Source organism: Gopherus flavomarginatus, chromosome 4, assembly GCF_025201925.1.
Source record: "Gopherus flavomarginatus isolate rGopFla2 chromosome 4, rGopFla2.mat.asm, whole genome shotgun sequence".
Taxonomy (NCBI): Eukaryota; Metazoa; Chordata; order Testudines; family Testudinidae; genus Gopherus; species Gopherus flavomarginatus.
The window spans coordinates 160,353,771-160,375,205 of NC_066620.1; the positions used below are offsets into that span (position 1 = coordinate 160,353,771).

The window sequence follows — 21,435 nt, forward strand, 5'->3', positions numbered from 1 at the left end:
CTAATCCTGCCCCCACTTAAATAAATACCATACAGTATAAGTTTTTAACAAATTCATTAAATTGACAGATTAATTTGCTTGTATTTTCTATTCCCATTGTTAACAATCTGTTTAAATGACTTGAGTCAATACTTGGATGTGATGTGAGTCACCTGATTGACTGTAGATTTCTATAGGTGAAGCTATTTTGTATTTTAAACATGGCTCTTATCACCATTCTGAAAATTACATGTCAGTTAACATTAAAAGTTCTCCAGTTTTGAGGCAATTCAATCATCACACCACCTTATTCCCAGACTTCCTCTACTGAAGACCTACATAATTTTGCCTTACTGAATATGTTACGATGCTTGTGAGACAAGGTGGGTGAGGTAATATATTTTATTGGACCAACTTCTGTTGGTGAGAGAGACAACCTTTCGAGCTATGCAGAGCTTTTCCTCAGGTCTGGGAAGTCTACTCCAAGTGTCACAGCCAAATACAAGGTCAATCAGATGGCTTAGCATAAGGGTATGTCTACACTGGAAACTTAAAAGTGCTGCTGCGGGAATGTTCCCGCGGCAGCGCTGTGAAGTGTGAGTGTGGTCATGCGCAAGCACTGGGAGAGAGCTCTCCCAACACCCCTGGTAATCCACCTCCACGACGGCTTGGAGCCGTCTACACTAGCGCTTTAAAGTGTTCAGACTTGCTTCATCCCCCTAAGCCAGCAAGTTAGAGTGCTATAAAATGTAAGTGTAGATGAGCTTTAAAGTTAGCACATATTTTAAGGTACCATTCAAGAATATATGCTACTATTGCTAAACTAGCTGCTTGACCTTTTTTTAGCTGTGATACTCTGAGTGCCTTTCCCAGATCTGAGGAAGAGCTCTGTGTAGCTCAAAAGCTTGTCTCTCACCAACAGAAGTTGGTCCAATAAAACGTATCACCTCACCCACCTTGTTTCTCTAATATCCTGGGACTGACACGACTACAACAACATTACAATGCTTGTCCTATTTTTACAGAAGTTAAATTTTTTTTGCATAATTACAAGTTTAATTTTTTCCTGTATATAATACTTTACATAATCCTTCTTTCTTTACTTAATATGGGAAAAAGGTAACTAAAATCACATATTCCCAAAGATATAGCTTCTAAACATATATGCCATGATAAAATTAGCCTGCAGATTTTCTTTAACTTCTGTCCGAGACTGGGACACTGGGGAAAATATGATCTACAACTGATTAAAAAGGCAAATGGCAAGTATTTAATACAGAAAACCAAATGGCATTATGAAAGGTGAAGGATGGAGGGGTGTCCTGTTTTATCTCCACAAGATGAGCATGTGAGGGATATCAGAAGAAAAAGCATGTCAGGTAAACACACACAAACAGAGGTAGAGATTAACACATTGGAATCAAGCATGTGTTCAGGAAACAAAGTCAAGACATAAAAGTCAATGCAGACAATCCATTGACATTGTGACTGTAAAACACCTACAGGCAACTTCAAAATGACAAAAACAAATAATTAAGCAGTCTAAAAAGCCAAATACTACCTCTAGAGCAGGGGTTCTCAAACCGGGGGTTGGGATCCCTCAGGGGGTTGCAAGGTTATTACATGGGCGGTCGCGAGCTGTCAGCCTCCACCCCAAACCGTGCTTTGCCTCCAGCATTTATAATGGCATTAAATATATTAAAAAGTGCTTTAATTTATAAGGAGGGGTCACACTCAGAGGCTTGCTGTGTGAAAGGGGTCACCAGCACCAGTACAAAATTTGGGAACCACTGCTCTAGAGGTCCTCACAGAGTCCCATTAATGCCATTTAAAGATAAGTTGTGGTAACAATGAGCTAGAGTCAGCACTTTGTCACAGCCTTTTCCGATTATTCCTACTACTACTAGTTCACTATTCATATATTTCTACTTGTGTTAATTTTTTAATCAAGCAGAAACACTTTTATTAAAAAGCATAAAATGTACTGCTTATTAGTGCTCAGTGTTACCATAAACTGATAAAGGAAAATTGAAATCACAGGATGAAAACATTTTTTGTTTAGTTCTGGAGCATATTCAGTAAAGAGACAAAATTTGGCAAACCCCTTATTTCTCCCCCAAATAATATGCCCACCCATAAATATTTTATGACTTTCGACAGTGTATTATGGCAGATTCTTGATATTTTATTAAAGTTAATAGAGTTTTGTTTATTCTTATTCTGAGATTAACCAAGATGTTTTGTGAAGATCTAACATTTTATTATGATGAGTTCTGAATGTTTGTGGAACTAATTTTTCATGCCATTTGTTCCATTCACTGAAAACCATTTCACATTTTGAAAAATCAGATAAAATGGTAAGTAAAGGGGAAGAGAAACCACAGAGAAGAGTATAAACCAAAAGCCCTCAGCTTGTAATTGTTACATGAAAGAGGAGAGGGAAACAGGGAGAAAAATCACTAGCTGATGCTAACTTTGGACTATCTCAACTCAGAATGCAAAAGAAAAAAAGTTATACACCCAATTCAATGAGTATATTCAACTTCTGCCAGGTGAAAATGCTGTGGGAAAAAAAAAATAAGGGGGAAACAAGAGAAAGATGAAGGTGACAGCAGAATATGTACAAAATGTTTTTCACACACAACATATGTATAATATATGTAAAGCTCTTACCTTTTTCACTAACACTTTCACTTTCTATTTCCACATCTTCACAGCTAGTATATTCTGGTGTTGATGCCCCTTCTTCTTCTGAGCTACTGACCGACATCTGCCTTTTCTTTCCACCTCTTTTTGATCTGTGAGGCTTTGGAGGGGATGGACGCACTGATTCTGATTGATCAGAACTAAGGGAATCATTCCTTAGCATGGTCTCCATTTTCTCCCGCTTTGCTTTTCGCATGAGAATAGCAGAGCTAGGATCAAGGCGACTTTGTTTTTTAAAGGAATCATGGTTCTTGGATTCTAGGTGTTCTGTAGGAACTGGACTATGTCTGGGAGTTGGTGGACTATGATTAGCTAATTGTTTAGAAACAGAAATTCTTACATCACCTGATCTTTCTATAGAGTATGATCTCTGAGTTTCCATAAGAGATTTTCTGTCCTGAGTTCCCTGTAACTGTGAGCGTTTTCGTAATTTATTCTCAGGTACCTCTGCTTCCTCCACTTCTGTATGTGCCAAAGCTACATCACTGTGTCTTCTTTCATGCCGTGCTTTAGAAACTTTTGCATGCATACGCATCTGTTGTTCCTCAGGATGTGGCTTCACAGGATACCTTGCCAGATTTGGGTCACTCCTATACCGAGTGTGATACTCATCTTCTTTCCTTTGTTTTTCCTCATCAGCTACCTTGCCTTCCTCGGGTTTTTCTGGCAAGTCTGGGTAGTCCTGTGACCTTCCTTTCTCCAGTCTTCTACTTTCATGCCTTTCTTTACGTTCCCTGTCGTCTGCTTGTCCTTGTTGAAGTGAAGACTTTGGCACACGTTTACGCTCACTTTTTAGACCTACTTTTCCATTTTGTTCTGAAATCAATGCTGTCTTCTTCCTACCATGGAAAGAAGTAAAACAGTGTGACAAATCTAACAATAAAAAAGCAAACAGTGGAGCCAAAGGGTACTTAGTCTGTCTAAGCTGGAGTTTAGAAAAAGCTAAGTAAACTGTGGGAAAAAAAACATAGAAAGATACTTCACCTAACAACTTGTTTTTTCAACATTGTTTTCTTCCCTTTCCAAGAAGAAATTATTTCCAGAGTGAAAACTATCAAGTTTTACATTCTATAACCTATAACTGATGCATAAACTCAAAGAATGTTACTATAACATAGCTGAACAAACAAAGCAATCATTTACAAAAAAATTAAAAACCATTTACAAAAAATAAAATAAAATAATGCATCATTGCTGGAATTGCAGCAGGATAAGAGAGTGGTGGCATATTTTTCTTACCCGTTTTTTAAGTCAGCAGCTGTGGGGCATGGTCTGGCATGACCACCTATCCACATCCCACTTCAAGCACATCAGCATTATATATGTAAACACCATGAAATGGGAGATCTTTCATATATGCAGTGACATAAAGAGAATCAATATGTATATGTGAAGAAGTACAAAAGGAGTTTATCCAGAGACAATATTTGATCTATCTTGCTTTATTTTACTTAACCCTAAAGAAAACAAGTACCCATTTCACATAAATCTACAGATTAAGAAAATCAAAATAGGCCTTTTGGATTAGTGGAATTTCCATTTTTGGAAATGGGAAAGTACAACACATTTTAATGCATTACTTTATATAGCCCAAATGTAAAACAATGAAACTACTGAAAATTATGCTTTTTTATTTCAGGATATTTCAATCCGAGTCCTTCTTCATTTGGCAAACAGGAGTTGGATTTCTGATTCAAACGTATTTCTTTTCGGATCTCCCAATCTTTGTCCACAATCATAATGGATTTACCATTTTTTATTGTACCCAGGATGCATACTTCGGAAAACATTTTGGAAAGTCTATATCTGAAAAGTCTATGTGAATAGTCAATAAAACTGTCCTGGGACCACTATCTCAAGAAGAGGAAAGAACTAGTATAAGACTGTGGCAAATGGCAGACACTATTATGGGAGTCCCGTGCTTTCCCTTTATGTGACGGGTCAGGACGCCACCTCTTTCCCCTATTCTTGGGCTTCCTGCCCTCTCTCCCCTTGGACAGTGTTTCTCTTGGTCCTCTGCACCTGGGGATTCCCTCGGCTCTGCTTGAGCAGAGTTTCCCTTCCCCCGGTACTCTGACCTTCTGGTCAACAACATGATTCCTCCAAATTACAGTCAGCTCTCCTGCCATCTGACTGAAGCACGGCTTTTTATTAAGTCTCTGGTGGGGTTTTAACTGGCTGCAGGTGCTCTAATTAACCTGTAGTAACCTCTCCTCAGTCCACAGGGAATAAGGCTCTGATTATCCTGGAGCTTATATACTTCAGATCTATCACTCTCCTGCTGCCCTCTGTCCCTGCTGTATCACAAGACATAGCATGCTTGAAGGGAATGATGATCAGAATGATTTATCATATAGTATACATATGGCACTCAAAATATTCATGATGCTTTATAGGTATATAATAAAAGAGAATATAAACTCTACAAGACAGGTATCCGCATGTCTCATTCCGCAATCCTTACTTGCATCTAGTAACACTTACGACAAATAGTCCCACTGACCTCTTCCAAGTTTTAATAGGATAACTCAGACACAAACACTGGAAGAAAGGCAACATTTTAAAATGTCATAACCTTTAGCAATTTAGTCCTATTATATTCCCATCTGTTGCCTTGCTTTCTATGTATTTTTCTCTTATTAGAAAGTGTAAATTATATATAATCATATGATTCATATCTTTACAAACTTCTCCCCTTTTTCCTTCCTCTGAATCTACTATGTTCACCAACTGCTTTACAGTCCAATTATATACGATCTTCAACACCCTACTTCTCTCCTCTTCCTGACACTAACTCCCACATCATCCTCTCATCTTCCCTCACTGCTTACCATATGACAATTATCTCTCCCCTTAGCAGATAAACAGGTCTTAGAATGTTGGTTCAGCAGACATCAGAAAAGAAAGTAATGTTCCCACTGCCCCCCCCCATCTTAAATCTTGATGGGGAGAGTTGGGAGCAGGGAACAGGCACAGCTAGGAGGTGATACAGGGGCTTCTCCCCTAAATGGCTGAGTGGATACCCTTGCAAGGACTAGTGGCATAGCCTGCTACATCTCTACAGTCCTCTTCAGAGACCTCAAGGCCCACTTTCACACCCCAGCTCCAACCCACTGTTGCTACTGTCTCTCTATGCATGTGTATTGAGATAACATCTCCAGCTGTTGGGTCTTCCAAAAAACATAAAAAGCTGGTATGACTAGACAGCACAAGCCTTCTTGGAAGCAGAGTTATTTGAGGTAAACAACAGAATTGCTGTCAATTCCAAGGAGCACTTATTAATTGGATCAATGTTTAAAAGCATGTAAGAATAGATCTGCTATGATCATTTGGATCTGGATGGCCTACTCCAACTGTGAGCTCAGTTGGTAGAAAATGGGTGAAGTTCATAAAACATTACAACAACCTGTAACAATTAATGCTGATAGAAACAGGTACAAAAGGGAGACTGAAAGACTGGATTAGTTCAAACAAAAAGGGCTACAAATGTAACAAGGACTATGACAAGCTTGTGATGAACAGAGAATGAAGCATGAAACTGGAAATTAATGGACCAAAAGTGGTATGTCAGAAATTAGATCTAACTGGTGGACACGATAACAAAGGGATGGCCTACTCCCTCTATCATCCCCTTTTGGGGGCCCCTAAAAAGAGATACTGGGGACCAAAGGGCAGAACAGACTCCTGGGGCATTCCCTAGAGAAAGGTTGACAGATCTCTACCTTGCTGCAAAGACTATCATTCTTTGGTAAGCCTGATCATCAGGACATTTAGACCTGTGCACTGATGAGGATACCTGACCATCAGCACTGGATCAACAACGAACTGGATACACACAAAATGCCACTGTCATTTTCCCACTATCTTCCTCCTGTCTTATCACTTTCTCTCTTGATCCTGAGACCAACAATACAGCATGACACAAGCAAAATGACATGAGACTACCCATCCCGATCTGCCTAATCTGACAAAAATCAGTGAAGATCGCTGACCAGATGAGTGAGACAACATCCTGGACTAGGAAAGCAAGCCAGTATCCAGAGCAACAGCTATTATGACTGGTGAACTGCCAGCCCAGAGCAACCATCTGTGACTGACCGCCTTGTATCCTAAGAACTTAAACAAAAAGCCTGTATACCCCCACCTTTACTCTCCTATCTCTTCTCCCTTCTCTTTTGTGTCTGTCCATTTTGTCAAAAGCAGGAAAAGTAATCACCATCCACAGAGGTCAACTCATACTTAAACAGAACTAACCTTCCCCCTGCCATTAAGAAGAATTACTTGATGAAATATGAGACTCTAACCAATATCCTCCCTTTGAAAAAGGGATGCTGCTCAGTTTTGATTAAGTTTGTTTTGCATAACCATTGAATTTCAATTTCAAAATGCTTTATGCTTTGTTTTCAATTCTTTTTCACTCCTTTTTCATTTGTGTATCCTCATCAATATTTTTCCAAACACTGGCATACATTTTCTAGTATATTTGCCATGGGACTAAGGAGGTCAATATCTCTGTATTCAATATCCCAAACCCCACTTAAGTGTTTAATGTTATACAGTGAGTAACAATATCATATTAACAACTTTTACTTTCTGGGCCCTTTTATTCCATCAAAATTAATATATATATAGTGTCCCTGGGTGGGTTTCACATATCCCCTTCTCCCTCTCCTCCATCACAAATTGTGGACTTGTCATCTGCCCCTCCAAACCAAAAATTGTAGGTACACATTTTTCCTAGTCTACACTGTGTAATTGGCATCAAAAGGATTAATAATATGAAAATCTGGATACTTCTGTTGTATGCTGCTGCTATTATCTACTTTATACAAAATTTATTTTAAAATCCTTTAATATGTTAAGCTTGGAAAACAAAGATAATTTTCTTGTTTTAAACTTATTAGTCTGTTTAACCTTTCAACAAACACATTGTTCTGATTTTGTTTTTTGTTTACTTTGTGGTTTGCTGTTTCTGTGATTAGTAATAACTGATCGTTTAATGTAAAGGCTTTTTACAAAAAGCAAAATTAAAAGTGAAGTGTTTTGAACCATTCAAGGTTAAGTTGCCAAAACAAACTAAAACATTATGGTTTTACCCCCTTGTTAACAAAATGCCAGTTTAAAGGCTGCTTCTGCCTGAACTGTGAATTGAGTATCAAATCACCTGAACTAAGGGCTATTGCAGCACCAATTTTTTTTAATTGTTTTATTTTTGGCAATGTGTTATTTGCATTTTTGTGTTGATTTTTTGTGTTTTTGTTTTGGGAGAGAGCACAGTACTAGTGTTGCAGGTTAGATTCCCATCAAGAACTAAATTGCCACCATGGCCATATTGTTTTCATAAATGGTGTCGAAACAGGTGGGCAAGATTTGCAATAGACTAACAACTCCTGTGAAATGTTACCATCTTTGTATGTTACAAATGGCTCATAAAAGAAAAAGTGGTTCCAGGAACACTAACTTCCTGCTAGCTTCCTGCTTCTTTTTATCAAAAAGCAATAAACGTGGCTAAAAATTCCATAAATTCTAAAAAAAAGTAAGCAAGGATAAATACTTGTGCATAGAATTGTCATAATTGGTATAAATGTACAACTTCAAATGCGTAAGCTGGAAAAAAAAAGTGAGGCGTTCCCCCACACACACACTCACCTTTGCTCATTCTGGGCTTACAGCCAAAAAAGTGTTAAGAGCTGGTTTCTAAACATCCTTAGGAACATAAAAATAACTGCAGTTTGGCATCTGGTTTATCTATAAATGAAGTGATTTGTAAGGTCTTAGCTTTGTTAACATCTGGAAGGACTAACTGTAATTTTTGCAACACCTAACTAAATAAGATTTGTGAATCTTAATCTGGGACATAGAATTTGCAAACTTTAAAATAATAGCTCAGTGCATCTTTTTTGTTCTATATGCTTAAAATTAAATAAGGGTTTTGTTTTCCAAATGTCATTTATGAACCAACCTAATACTAAGTGCATTTAGCCCTTAGGAGAGAGGATGTTGTGCAGAGGCCTAAACTCTAAGTTGTCCAAGAGAATAGAAAGTCCAGCTCAGCCAATTACACAAATTTTGCTTATGAAAGTCAGCAAAAGTTGAAGATAATAAACTGCTACAAACTGAATTGTTTAGGTTAAAAACTATGATGAGGGTCTTCAAGGCTCCTGGTAAAGTCAAGAGTTTAATATGACAATGAGCTAAAAGATTCTAGAAATGGGAGGAAATGTTTATAGTTGAAATCACCAATATGTGTTTTCATCAGTTAATGTTGATAGGCTGAGGCTTCCACCCCTTCATGGACATTGTTTATCTGAGGGTCACTGAATAGGAGCAAGGGGGCTGGAAGGAGCAAGTTTACTAGCATGGCTGCCACCCTCCCGCACCCCTTGTCATCTCGTCTGGGATCCACTTTGACACCCTTTGACTTTTGTTGTCTTGATCCTGAGAGATATCCTGAAAAGACTGAGTCAGAGAGAGGACTCAGATGACATCACCACCTCCAACACTTTTAGCTAATCCTGAAGGACACCTGGGATGTGAGACTTGGGTTTCTGCCATTCATCCCCTTCCTCATGTGTCATGTTTCTTCCCCACCCTATTTCTTTTCTTTCTTAACTCTCTCCTGTTGCCTTTTCTCTAATAAGAGTCAGACTTAACACTGACCAAGACAACTCCACCTTTTGTAATACTGCTGAGAGCCTGTGACAAGAGTGACAGTAAAAGCAATGCATTGAACAGCCTGATACTGGTACAAGTTTGCCAGGTCTCAGAGTGCCTGATAAGACCATGTGCTAGATCCATGTTTCTCCAGCAATGAGACTGCAAGTGAGAGTCAGCACCAAACATAGAAGCTAACATTTCTCTTTGCTATTCATTTTCTTTCCCCTTTTGTGTGTGTGTTGTCTCAAATGAAACTGGACAGGACTTCAACAAGAGCTCCAGACTATCTCAACTAATCCTTTTTCTGTTTCCCGAAAAGGACAGTTTTTACCACCTCTAATAAGAACACAAAAACTGTCAAACAAGGGGGTTTCCTAATAAAATCTTTCTGCAGTTAAAGGGTAAGGATATAAGAGATATTGTTAAAATGAAAGCTTTACTTAATATTTTTTATTTAAAATGCTCAAATCCTTCCTTTTTTGTATCTTTAATAAAGAGTTTAAAAGATTTTAAATGATCCTTGTTACAGTAGGAATAAGACTGTAGGAATTAACTGTTAATGCTGTAACAGTAAACAAGGTTTTCATTAACATCTTGTTCTTTGTTGTGCCTGAGACATTCCTTTTCAGCACAACAAGCCTTTAAACTTTGAAAGTTTCCTACTACTCTATTATAGTGCAACTCCCTATAGCTATATTCACACTGGAATAAGATTTTTTTATCTGAGCATTTCATTTAGTGTACATCAGTGTTTCTCAAACTGGGGTCGACGCTTGTGTAGGGAAAACCCTGGAGGGTCAGGTCGGTTTGTTTACCTGCCCTGTCCGCAGGTCCGGCCGATCGCGGCTCCCATTGGCCATGGTTCACCGCTGCAGGCCAACGGGGGCTGCTGGAAGCGGCGGCCAGTAAGTCCCTCAGCCTGCACCGCTTCCAGCAGCTCCCATTGGCTTGGAGCAACAGTGGGATCCCTACACAAGCAGCGATCTCCAGTTTGAAAACCACTAGAGTTATAGCTAGACAGTGTACTATAATTCAAATGTAATTGTTGCTTATTAAATGAACAGGTGTGACTGTCTCTCCCAAAAGACACATATACATCTACTGTAGGAGAAGAGCAGCAAAGATGCGCAGTCCAATAACTTAGATGTAGAAAAGTCACAAAAACGGCTCAAGAGGATTGTGGTTCTGGTGCTAAGAAGTATGACATACTATTGAACAGGAAATAGTCAGAGGTATAGTGATCTGCTGTTACAATTATATTAGCTATGCTTTGGATTGTCAGATTTTCTCTATCTTCAGTGAAACCAGCCATTTTAGCTCAAAGCGTTCAAAACTATAACATGAAGCATTAAAAGTAGCCAGGTCTTTAGCTGTCTACTGCTCTGGGACCTTCATTGAGAACATCAAATTCAAGATACCTGTAGAGTGTGTTAAATTGGGTCTAGCATTTCAGAGATGATAGGCAAAATCAGAGCTGACAAGTAGCAACAAAGAGCTATTTTAACAGGGATAATTTTTAATACATATATTTGTATAACAATGCATAGAGGGATGATATAATAATACCTACATCTCGAGAAGGACCTGTAGCCATCAGAGTTGGCATGGCAGAACTGACAGTCCCCACTGACCTATGCAGTGGCAGATTAGCCATCATGCCAACAAGGCCCATGCCCAAGGTCGCTGGCCAATTGGGGGCCCCTGCACCCTGACATGGTCAGCCCACCCAGCACTCCTGCCAGGGAGCGGTGCAAGCCCCTGCGCCTTAACCCCACTCCCCAGCAGGAGTGCCAGGCGGGGGGACTGCAGGTGGAAGGAGGGGGAGAGCCCCACTTGCTGTGGCCCAGGGCCCCACAAACCCCTAATCCGCATCTGGACCTATGGCAGCCCATCTAAGTACAAGTGTTTGCTATCACCTAATGTCAGTGCTTTTGACAAGCGGTGACAGTTCAGTGGGGCTCAGGTCATAAATGTCATCGGATTACTTTTAAATTTCAGACAAGATAACTCCTACTGTTCACTAGTTGCAGCCATTTAGTCAAAGATTCCAAAGTTTGTGTTTGTCTTCATCCATTGGCTCTCTGCTATTCATAAGATATGAAATGGTATTACATACAGATTTTGGCAGCATACATTTGGGACTGACATTATTTACTTCCTGTGAAACTGAGTAGATCATGTCAGACATCCCAGTTCTGTGCTAATAAAACATTTCTACCACAATACACCACCTTGCATTCTGTACATACCATATTTCACCACAAAATTATTTCAGAAATTTTAATTTTTAAAAACTGTATTGGTATTCTTTCTATCCCTCAACTTACAAAGCCAGGCTTACCCAGTATCACAAGTCCAGTCATCCAGATGTTCCAAGGGAGAGGAGAATACCAAACATTACTCTGGCAGAATTTATTTTGTTTGGCAGCTGTCTAAAGCTACTCAGTTTTGGAATGTCAAAAGTAGCTCCAGTGAAAACAAGGTTGTCAAGGTTTTTCCCCACTTTAAACTTTAGAGTTCAATAAGTGGGGACTTGCATGAACACTCCTAAGCTTAATTATTAGCTTAGGTCTGGTATGCTGCCACCAGCCAGAAGTAGTGTTTGGCACACTTTCTGTTCCCCCAAAACTTTCCCTGGGGAACCCAAGACCCAAACCCCTTGGGTCTTAAAACAAGGAGAAATTAACCATCCTCCTCCTCCCCCCAGACTTTTCCCTCCCTGGGTTGCCTTGAGAGGCTTACACAGATCCAAACTCCTTGGATCTTAAAACAAAGAGGAATTAACCATCCCCCTCCTTTTCCCCCCACCAATCCCTGGTGAATTCAGACTCAATCCCTTGGATTTTAAAACAAGGAAAAGTCAATCAGGTTCTTAAAAAGAAAGCTTTTAATTAAAGAAAGAAAAGGTAAAAATTAACTCTGTAAAATCAGGATGGAAAATGCTTTACAGGGTACTCAGATTCATATAGACTAGAGGGATCCCCGCCTCACCAGCCTGAGTTACAGCAAACAGAGGTAAAAATCCTTCCAGCAAAAACACCATTTACAAGTTAAGAAAACAAACATAAGACTAATCCGCCTTGCCTGGCTATTACATACTATTTCGAGACATGAAAGACTGATTCAGAAAGATTGGGAAAGCCTAGGTGTACGTCTGGTCCCTCTTAGTCCCAAGAGTGAACAATGAACCAAACAAACAGCACAAACAAAGACTTCCCTCCACCAAGATTTGAAAGTATCTTGTCCCCCTATTGGTCCTCTGGTCAGGTGTCAGCCAGGTTTACTGAGCTTCTTAACCCTTTACAGGTAAAAGAGACATTAACCCTTAACCATCTGTTTATGACAAGGGTACAGGGTAAAAGTGTAGGGGATAGAATCAAAGGTGCATGACCAATACAACATAGAGAGCACAACTGCATGTGTGTCACACAGTGCGTGATACATAAGCAAACTGCAAGAATTCTTTTATAAGTTCTGTCTCTTAAAAACTGCCATAAGTACTTCTACAAAGTCTAGAAGACCAACAACAATCAGTATATTCCAGCATTTCAGTGTATTGCTCCTGGGAAATAAGACATTTTAGAAGGGTATTGAAAATATTGAAAGGAGGAAACAATCAACGGGCACACATGTGACTATTGTAACTGTCAGGGCTGCTGCAAGGAAGTTTCGTGCCCCAGGTGAAACTTGTGCCCCCCCTCAGCCCTGTGGCAGCTCCGCACTGAGGCACCCCCCCCGTGGCAGCTTCCCCCCCCTGCCCTGAGGTGCCCCCCAACCATGGCAGTTCCCTCCCCCACGGGAGCCGTGCGGCACCTCCCCACCCCAGCTCACCTCTGCTCCAGAAGCACTGCTGTCGTGCCTGTCGCCAGGCTTGTGCCATGTGCGCTAAGCAGAGCTGCGGAGCTCTGCCCAGCTGCCGGCGCCACCGCCGGCAGTGAGAAGAATCGCATGGGATGTAGCAGCCGCTGCACTGGGAGGGAGACGGAGTCTGAGCTGCCGGCAGGCAACCCAGGTGTTCCCCTGGGTCAGCGCGCCGCCGGCAGCCCGAACCCCTTGGCTGGCTGGCTGCCGGCGGCGGCACGCTGACCCAGGGGAACCCCTGGGCTGCCTGCCAGCGGCTCAGACTCCCTCTCCCTCCCAGTGCAGTGGCCGCTGAAACACTTAAAAAAAAATTGGGGGTGCTGCCATCTGGTGCCCCCAAATCTTGGTGCCCCAAGCAACCACCTAGTTGGCCTAAATGGTAGCACTGGCCCTGGAACTGTGCAATTAATGTAACAACCAGGGGCAACTCTAGGTATTTTGCCACCCCAAGATAGCAGGCAGGCTGCCTTTGGTGGCTTGCCTGCGGGAGGTTCCCAGTCCCATGAATTCAGCAGCAGCCTGCGGGAGGTCCGCCGAAGCCGCGGGACCAGCAGACCCTCCACAGGCATGCTGCCGAAGGCAACCTGCCTGCCACTCTCGCAGCAACCAGCAGAGCGCCCCCCATGGCTTGCCGCCCCAGGCATGCACTTGGAGTGCTGGTGCCTGGAGCAGCCCCTGGTAACAACCTTACTTCTGGCCAAAAAAAGAGATGTCTCAGGAGTGAGCAAAATAGAAAGGGAACATATAGTACTTTGCTACTGTATTCATGCCTCTCAGCTGAGATAGGGTTGATTTCAGTGCCATGAAGCAGATTGTTGTTCATTGCTGGGAAGAATTTGATGTTACAAGGTAAGGTAGGATGTTGTCTGTCTGTTTACCCTACATACAAATTCTTATCAGTTAGTGCTTATGAGTGCTCATACTTTTAAACCAAGGTAGACCCAGCTATATGTAGAAAACTTCCAGAAGCCCGATCTCGGTCACCCTGAAGTAGGGTTGCCAAAATCATATTTAAAAAATATGGGACAGACCTCAATTATCTCCAATCTTGAATTGAAGCTGTGGGGGCAAGTCCCTTTTTCCCTCCCTCATGCTTCCTAGGGTTTCTCTTTCTTCAGCTCTAGACGCTGCAGAGAACCCAGAGCCTCAGTGCTGGGCCAGCAGCCACTGAAATTCCTGTTCAGGTTCTGCATGGGAGCCAGGAGCCAAGTTGGAGGTTGCAGTTGCTGGTCTTTGCCTGCTGCAGTGCTGTGTGCCCTGTTGGGGATGTTGGAAGAGACTTTGCGAGTGGGGAGGCTATACCCCAAGAGTACTGACCACCTTGCCAGACAGAGTCCCTTCCTGACCCTGGTCCTTCAGCACAGCTCCAGGGCACGCAACCCCAACCACTTGCCCGACAGACAGACAGAGCTTGTGCAGGGAAACCAAATGGGGCCACGCTCAATGGTTCGATTCAGTAAGGGGCCCTGTGCAACAGGGGACCAACACTCACGGGTGCATCTTTCCACTCCCCTCCTGACCCCGGCCTTGAGCACGTCCCCGTCTGCTTTCCCTGTGCAGCACTGAAGGGCCAGGGTCGGGAGGGGAGTGGAAAGATGCATCCCTGAGTACAGGCCTCCTGCTATTGAAATACGGGATAAAAGGCATCCTGTACTGATTTAGTACAGGACAGGCCATCTTCTATTTAGATAAGGGACGTTCCTTGTAATACAGGACTGCAAGCAGCTTAGCAACCCTCCTCTGAGCAGCCACCAGGGAAAGGTGCTTCCATTGCAATCCTTGCAGGTTTCCAGCCAGGCACCCCACTGCCATAGAACAAAGGCTTCCCCACTGGTTGCCCTATCTCCTTCTAGTCAGCTTCCAAAAGAGCAGCAGCAGCAGATCCACTGCTCTCAGCTGACCTGTTTCTGTTCAGCAGATTCATGACAGTACACATATAACCAAAGAATACCATCACTGTTAAATTTATTAAGTTAAATACTATAAGTTGTTTATCGGTGGCCTTATTCTCACATGCAAATAAACAAATGTACTTAGAAGTAATTACAGTTTATCTTACATGTGTAAGCAACCTATTTTTAATACTGTCTTGTTATTTAAATTATTACAAGGTAACTTCTGATGATTGATAAGACTATGAAAGACATAGCAAGTGTGAGCACATCAGACAGAATCCCCAGTCTTTCTTTTTAAATACTTCTCCAGTGACTGATTTACTAATTATAAAAAATACAGTTCTGAGTCAGGTCAGTTTTTGGTATAACAACTTCGAAAGGGTCCTTTTAATTACGAAATGGCTTTAAGACCCTCTGGGAACACAAAGCAAACCAATCATCAGTCTGATTTTGCAAACATGGTATTTATTCCTAGTAAGTCAAAAGTGCAACTGTCTTACTATATTTTTAAACTTCACTTGCATAGAGTTCACTGCATATTCCAGATAGTGCTTTCCTTAGTGAATTTTTGCACTTTCCTGGTCAATAAACATAGTTGACCATTGATCTTGAGTGCGTAAAGCAAACGAGGGACAGATGTAATCTCCCAGAAATACATTATTGTGCAATGCTGCTTAACTAGCAGTTCAGACGCTATGGATGTGTAAAGATGAATTAGGAAGTATTACCTCTCTCTCGGGGGTTCACTTCTAGACCTTGATGAAGATTGCTTTTGTTCCAGGCCCATAGCTTGCTGTGATAATTCTGCTCCTTTCCTCCTGTCAGACTGCACACTGGAAGAAGAGATTTCCTGTGATGAGGCAGCTGCTGTACTTAAGGGAGTTTGAGATCTGGAACGCTCCTGAAGCCTTGCTTTCTTTTCTCTAGGTGCATCAGAACTTCCACCAGTAGCTGTATCACTCAGTGCTCCATCCTGACTGCTTGGCGGCTGTGGACCACTTCCAAAAAACCACGCTCCAGACTTTGTTAAGATTTCTTGTTGCTTTCGACATAAATTGCATACCCACATAACCTAGTTGAAGATAAAAAGATCTGTGTCAGTATCCTCTAAACTCTAATATATTTCCTTGTTTTATAAGTGTTCATATATAGTAAATTTTTAATTGGATGAAGTTTGTGCTCATGACAGTGCTCATGGTATGCTCACAAAAGTGTGAATCACTCTACTACTAGGGTCAAGCATACTGCAGGCAGGTGATTCCACAATGTTCTGTCAATATATCTCAATCTTAATCTGTTATCTCAGTGCTGGGCCTCTTTTGAGTAAAGACTGACAAAATGGTGTGAAGGGGTTATGCAGGTTGTTGCTGTTTAGTAGATTTTTTTAGTGCGGACAAACATTAGAATGGGATTATCAAACTAATGTTCACTGGTGACATGACCTGAAATGAACTTGAACTCGGGATTGTAAAACTCAAGCTAGTTAACTTCTCCCTTCCAATCACTGCTATGAACTATTAAAGAAATACGTATTGTTACAGAATTTCTCCTTAATATTTTCTTCCCACATAATGTCAAATTTCAGGCAGTTTTTCAAAATGAATTAATTACGTATTGTGAATACTTTCAACTACACCAAACACAACTACTTACCAATCTTGTAAACTCCAGGCCTAAAGAAATATACTGATATGTAACTAAATACAATAATGAAATGAAAAATTGTGTACAGTGTTTTAAGAAACCAGAAAATCTTCCTTATTAGCTAAAGATAAAAGATCAAACATCTGCATCGTTGAGAAATGACCATGTGCTAGATCTCTCAGTTACATCTAAAAAAAGCCCAAGCATTCCAGTCTCTGGTGGTCACCATTAAACTGTGTACATATATGGGTGACTTTTTCCTCCAGCAGCACTGGAAAACCACAGCACACACAATAAGGCCTATTTCTAGGCATAGGTGTTTTACATGGAATGAGGGCCAGCAGGTACTGTCAGAAAAGATGGTAAGAGAAAAATGCGAGCTGAATGGGGAAAGTAAAGTGAATGCAAATTTTAAAAAACCCAGGGAAAGAAGAGGATACTTTGAAGAAAGAAGACTCATGTGGAAAAGGGGAGAATAGGGAAGACTGACAGTTTCATCAGACATCGAAAGAAAAAAGGGGAAAAGAAATTATGGAAACCAATTATAGAAGCAAAAAAGAAAAGTTATGCAAGTTTAATAACTAGAATAGAAGCATAAATGAAGTTGTGAAACAAGAAAGAAAAGAAAGTGAAAAATATTTTTCAAATATTGTCTGTGTGTAAAAGTACAGATACACCACACAATATTTAACATAAAAAGGATTTGAAGAAACAATAATTTTTCAGGAAAAACTGCAGAATGGAACAGAGTTTTGGCTGTGACAATACCAAGAACTGAGGAAAAGTTCTTTGCATACCAGCAACAAAGGCATTTCATATAGCACAAAGAAAAACAATCTTCAGACATTTTATACAGTAAGCATAATTCAGATTTGTTAAAAGGATCCTAAAATGCGTTATCACATTAGATCATAAAGAATACATCAGAACTTACAAATAGTATGCAAGTTCTACCCAAGTTGACTAAACGGTCAGGAAAAAAATATCAAACTTTCTTTTTATCCATAGCCATATATATATATAATGTGCCTGTATCCAACATCAGAAATAGGCTATTTTTTCCCTTTCGAGGAAGATATTTAAATATTTTTAATTACCGTACTTCAAAAAAGAATCTAATCAAAAGTTACAATTACTGCAGCAGTGGTGCAAACATATACTGTGTTAAAAATAGAAACAATCTTCAACAGGTAATAGGAATGGCAGCTTCGCCTTTAAAACAAATGGTAGACATTTTAAAAACCTGCCTTTGATATTATAATGTCTTATTTTCTTCACCTGGGATATTTTGATTTTGAAACAGAGGAACTGAATATGCATGTGGTCATGCAAAATAAGTTTAAAATGTAGACTAGATTAACCAGGAAGAAACATTTTAAAATGTGTATATAAACTTGAATGTGATTGTTAACCAGTCAGGCAGTAGCGACCTCGTAATAAATATATATATATATATATATATATATATATATATATATATATATATATATGTCTCACTTGCTCACTCTCAGGTGTATATAGTCATTAGCCAAAAGCTATTAAATCAATAGCTCACAGAAAGGTTTAAAAAGCTGTTGTGCAAAAGCTGATAAGAACTGAAGTTTCTTTAAATCCAGTATTAGTTAACATGTTACTTTATATCTTCAGACCAAAACTGGCAAATTTCAAAATAAAATGCAATATTTTTGCAAAATTCTTTCAAGTTCTGAATGTTGTTTTGTTAAGGATGTGAGTTCTTTTAATTAAAATTCAAAGCAAGTTATTTTGTAGATAACTAGAATAAGCTGGAAATTATAATCAAATTCTCAAACATACACATTTTAAAATGTGAAGCTGGTAACTCTGTCAACAATATCGTTCACAATTTCTTATATATACAACCTAAGTGTACCTGTAAGATCAAAAAATATGCAATAAACTTTTTCCTGAGAATTTACTAACAAACATATCCAATCTCCTTTTATTTTGCTATTGCAAATATTTGTTATAGACAAAATTATTCAACCTAAACAATTGGTAGTAGTTAAGGCAGAAGCAGACACCGAAATAAATACAGGATACAAAAGGGAGAAGTACTAGACATGAAATTACAATAGAACATATCCCCACACCAGTCTTCCAACACTATAGCATGGACATAACATACACATCAAGCACCACAGATTATATATGTAGGAAATCTGCATTATACTCACAAAGAAGCTACACTACATCTCTGTTTAGGAGTCTCTTCAGGACTTAGCTATTAAATGCTATGTTTGCCTGGAGCTATATTCAGTCCAAAGGGAAAAATGACAAAAGCTTTTCTTTAAGAAGGAAATAAAAAAATTGAGGTGACATAACAGTTTCAGTAAGAAAGCTGTTTATTGAAAAACATTTTTAGAGAAGTATGTGGAGCAAGCAGTCTAGCAGCATGCGGGAATTATATCCTGATTGAATATTCTGGGACGTGTTCCAAACCAATCTAAACTAAAGCAGGTCTGTGTAATAACTTATCTTAACAATCCACAGATGTCAGGCAACCAAACACACACTCTGATGAAGGATTACAGTGCTCTAATGTGGCTTCTGGACCTCCATGTGATGCATCAGGAAAATGAAGTAAGGTAGATAATTTTATTCTGACCTATCATTAACAAAATATTTTCAGTTCTTTCTTCTCTGTTCAGTGAGTTCTGATGCAGCATTACAGTAGGTCATTCTAGAAAAGCATAGACAATTTTTTCTATATACCAGTGTAAGGCAACAGGCACATACATGTCTAAACATGGAGCTATTAGAGCCAAATAGCCAGGACTATAAGGAGCACCTTTTTTCAAAAAGTTAATATTAATTATTAATATATTAATAATTAATATATTATCATTAATATTAATTATTTAATTGGAAAAACTGCATTTTCACTGCACAGCACAAGCGTCCTGTGCTTTACTACTATGTCACAAAAATAATGTGACACACCAGATTCAGCGGAGGTGGGTTAATGATTCCCCTGCAGATTCATGTAGAAAACTTTATGGGCTTAGTGGAAACATGCTTTTTGGGCAGTAGGACTCCATGCTTGCCCTCATGTGGAATGTGTATGGGCATTCATTCACAAACATAAAGATGTGCCTCACACTTACTCTTACAAGTACTGCTGAAAGTGATCCTTTATGGGTAGGAACAGTATTCCTGTACTAAATAACATGAAATTCCAACTTGAAAATATCCATATTATGCAATATATGTACTACAATATACAACATACATTAGCATTTTCATTTACAAAACTATGAATTCTGCGTTATGATTACACTTTTCCATGTGACAATATTAGCAGTGAGAAAAAGCTCTCTTTAATTCTACTGTAATTTCCATTATTACTTCCTATCTCATGAGCAGGAGGAAGTAAAAATGATGTTAGAAGGAAATTTAACTTCTACCCCAAATTTAGAGCCAGATGCTGGAAGACTCAGTCAGGCAAAACTCCCACTGAAGTCAATGCAAGTTTTGTCTAGATCAGATGTGCAAGTGTCTAGCATCATTTTGATGCAGGAGAAAAGTCTTTAAAACTTTGTTAGAAAACTTGGAGTATCTACACTGGTAGGCCACAAGTTATTAATTATCGGGCTCCATTCTCTGGACTGTGATTTTCTTCCTTCTATTTTGTTTTGGAGAATTGATCCTAATAAACAGAGGCACATCCATTTAAGTCTGTCTCAACATAACTGCACAATAACATTGACACTCTTTTGAGCCACTTCTTCCATCCACTTCAAGAAGACAGTTGTCCAGGCCCTAATCCTGCAAGCAGATCCTTTCCTCTGCATGAAGCCCCACTGACTTCAATGGAGCTCAACAACCAATACAAGAGTCCACCTACATTGATCTGATTGCAGGACTGGGGCCAGTTTTTTGCTTTATGAAACTTCATTTGCTGGAATCAAGTTAAATAAATTATTTCATTCACTGAGGCAACAACAAATAGTGTTACAAAGCATATAGCGTGTTAAACTGTGTGACAGTTATACGTACTATATTCATTCTGCTGCTGTATCAAACTGAAATATGGTAATGCAACCTTAGCTATGGTTTCCCAACTGCACTATAATCAAATGTCAAAATATGCAGCTGTATCTATTCCCAGGGCTCTGTGTACTCTCCAAATCCATAGCCATGGAACAACCCAAAGAATCCAACCTCTCTTGCAGATGTATGTTCCAGAACTCAAGCCTTCATTGATGAAACCTCCAAAACATAGAGGCTGGTGCAAATGGGCCATGAAGCTGGCCTAACTGGGCAGCTAAGGATTTGACTGCTGTGACTCTGTGGCTGACCCCTTGCGGCTCAGATTAGAGGGCATGGCTGGAGGAGTGAGCTGCTGTGCTCAGGCTGATTCCCAGCTGACATAACAGGTTGAACCAGTTTTATGCCAGCCCCAGAGCTGTGACAGATCTAATAGACATAAAGCCATATTATTGCTCTTCCTTCCCTGGAGTCCTTTGCTGAGCTCATTTTCACCAGACCCGAGGACTTGCGTCTAATTTTCCACTGCTTTGTGTCATTTAAATCTATATAAAGTGGGTATAAAATGCTACCAAATCAAAATTCTCCACCACACATCAGCAAAGCATTTTATACCCACCTACTATTCACTTTAGGGAAAAAGAGAAAAAAATCAGACACTGTGGCTATGTCCACACAGCAATTA

At 39.9% G+C, this 21,435-nt stretch overlaps 1 protein-coding gene across 50 annotated transcripts in view; it reads right to left on the reverse strand.

The window, feature by feature from the left end:
* Positions 1–21,435, reverse strand: part of RIMS1 (regulating synaptic membrane exocytosis 1) — a 528,602-nt gene that overhangs the window by 285,974 nt on the left and 221,193 nt on the right. For all 50 annotated transcript variants that reach the window (XM_050950597.1, XM_050950547.1, XM_050950548.1 and 47 more), the window contains 2 exons: positions 15,827–16,170; positions 2,653–3,524 (listed from right to left, as the gene is read on the reverse strand). In XM_050950597.1, coding sequence (XP_050806554.1) covers positions 2,653–3,524; positions 15,827–16,170 — 1,216 coding nt within the window. The remainder of the gene's footprint in view (positions 1–2,652; positions 3,525–15,826; positions 16,171–21,435) is intronic.